At 47.5% G+C, this 2,704-nt stretch overlaps 1 protein-coding gene across 1 annotated transcript; it reads left to right on the forward strand.

Moving 5' to 3' along the window:
• Positions 1-879: 879 nt before the first annotated feature.
• Positions 880-1,998, forward strand: TEOVI_000259800 (uncharacterized protein; the record flags this gene model as incomplete). The annotated part of the gene is made up of 1 exon (XM_067225651.1): positions 880-1,998. The coding sequence occupies one exon, from the start codon at positions 880-882 to the stop codon at positions 1,996-1,998; it is 1,119 nt and encodes a 372-aa protein (XP_067081752.1).
• Positions 1,999-2,704: the final 706 nt, after the last annotated feature.

Genomic DNA, 2,704 nt, shown 5'->3' on the forward strand with positions numbered 1-2,704 from the left:
TACACCTTCCCTCATGGCGCTAGCGGGGGGGGGGGGAAGAAAATTACCAACCACCTCCGGAGGTGGCAAGTTGATATATTTACTGGCTGTAGTTTGCGTATCTTCATCATATCTAAAAGTTTATCCTACCATGAAGGAAGTTTTACATGAGCATCACTATAGGATCAAGTGAGGACGTATGGGCATATAATTGTATGCAAACCCACAACGGTTAACCGTTAACACGCCTTAGTAACAATCAACCTCCTGCCACATGCTCTGAAGGTGTTGTCGACATTTAGTTGTTACTGTTATTGTTTCGTTAAATATTAAACAGCGGGTGTGTACCACAAGCTCTCCTTTTCGGCACAAAAACCTGCTTCCAAAATTCACTTAAAGTTGTAGCATTCCGCTTGCATCTCGCGGGAAAGTGAGGATAACCAATGTCCAATATGTAACGCAAATTTTTTTTTGAGGTTGGGTTTATGTTCTCGATATGAAAATAACGAAGAATATGACGATAGGCGCAAGTTATGGTGTTTGCTTTGGCACGGGAACCCACACATTAGGTGAGGAATATGTGGCGCGTATACGAACGGCACGCTATTGGATGAAGTAGCGCGGGGGAAAGTGCTGATATATGTGTGCATAGGCAGGGGATTGTCCGTCCTTGAAAATCACAAATTAGAAGTGTTGATCACGAATGTGTCTAACAAAAATGGCGGTGTCCCGTATATTTTTGCCTTATCACTCATTTGTATTAGTAATTCCTCTCTTCATCACCCGCTTCGCCTCTTCGCTGTAAATATGATTTATTTATTTTTTTTTTTTGCGGCTATTTCACAAAATTTTCAAAATTCTTTTTGATTCCAAGGCAAACGCTTGATCAAATAAGGTGAGATGGCGACACCGCGGACGGGTCGGCAAGACGCGGGGAAACAACGTCACCACAAGGGCCGTCTTGGCCGCATTCTGGTACCACACGGTCGCATTTCAGGACTTTTATGGACTGTGAACCCCCGGCAGGAGTCGAAGGCGTTGCGGGAACTGCAGCTCTATTTGCAGCCACTCATAGCGGATTTGGAAAGGGAACATGATGGTAGCAGCGATGAGAAAAAACAAGTGGGTTCAACAACTGAAACAAATGTTTTGGAGAAACCAAGCCCCTCCACCTCGAGTCTTCTCACGGCGGAGCTCGCCGCTTACATACCAGGGCCCGCCATCGAAGATAAGGAGAGAAATAGTGACGACGATGGGGAACGGCCCCCTCGGAAACGATCGCGAACAGGAAGTTTCACAGGAAACAAATCAGAGCAGAGAAATTGCCGCTGGTTGGCCCCACTCGAGACGTGCTGCAAAGGTCACCTGATGGTGAGCATACCTTTTCCTCTACAGCGGGCTGGGATTGTTTCATGTGCGGAGGCGGAGGGAAACGGTGATAATCATTGCAGGGCGAATCCGGTTGTGATTGAGCCACATAACGAAGACGGCCCCAATGTTACTTCTGGAGCTGAGGCCCTCGTAGCGCACTCAGTTGTGCACAACCCACTGGTACGTACCGTTGTTGAACGTATTTTTGAGGATGTTGAGGAGAACCAACGCCCCGCGCTGCGTCACTGTTTTCGTCTGATACCTTGCGAGTTAACATGCTGCCCCATCCTTCCCGAGATGCGTCTCGGGTTAGAGAAGCTTCGGATTGAACATTTCCCCGCATCCTCGGCATCGGATCAGCAACTCCACAAAGTTGGGTTTTCGTTTAGCGTGAAGAACAACACAAATGTAGACAGCAAGAAGGCTTACTTGCAGGCTGCATTGCAAACTACATTTCCCGCCAACCGTTTTGTTGTTATCCCTTCCGGTAGGGTTAAAAGTTGTGGGGGTGGCGTGGAGGCTATGTTTTGCGTGGTTGTGGTTCACTCCACATGTGTCATGGGCGTGCAAAGACGCTTCTCCGATCGTGGGGAATTCAACATTCACGCCCTCGGGGTGAAACATTTGGAACTCTCCACATCGGTGTGAGGGAGCGAGAGGTGCGTGTGATGTTTCAGACCTCTTCATTACATTTGGTATTGTCGATGCGGTGCGGATTTGTACGAACCGTTTTCATGTGCAACCGGTAAAATAGCGAGGGAACTCAAATCGTTCGTTTTTTGTCTGATGCACATGGATTAAATGAATCCACTAAGCGTCGACCAGGCGCCTCCGTAGAAGGATGCTGAAGAGGCGAGATTTTGTATAGTCTCCTCCCACTGAGATTTACTTGTTGGTGGATCTTTCCCACGTTTACTTCAAGAACGGGAAGGAAGAGACCGCGGGAATTTAATTTTCAACGGCAATGATGGAAACCGCACAGGGATGAACCGGATGGCATGTTAAACGGGCATGGGGTGGGTGAATGCGAAAGCTATAAAATTCAATGAGGAGAAAAAAAAGAAAAATTACGTTGGCGGCGTGCAGGAGGATTTACGTCTTCCGCTCAGTGGAGAATCCCTTGCGGTTTGGTCCTGTTGCGTTTGGACTTGAGGTCGAGTGAGTGAACCTCCGACGGCCGGGCAGGCGGAATGTGCGAGGAACTCCGTGATTATGTTTGATGAGTACCTATGAGAAGTGTAGCAGGGGCTCATTGCCTTTGTTCTTGTTTTTTTTTTGTTTTTTGAAAGAAAAATAAATAAATAAAACCGCTGAGGTGATGCCCACCACAGGGAGCACTTGGTAATATGAACAT

This window comes from Trypanosoma equiperdum, assembly GCF_001457755.1.
Source record: "Trypanosoma equiperdum strain OVI genome assembly, contig: ctg_56, whole genome shotgun sequence".
Taxonomy (NCBI): Eukaryota; Euglenozoa; class Kinetoplastea; order Trypanosomatida; family Trypanosomatidae; genus Trypanosoma; species Trypanosoma equiperdum.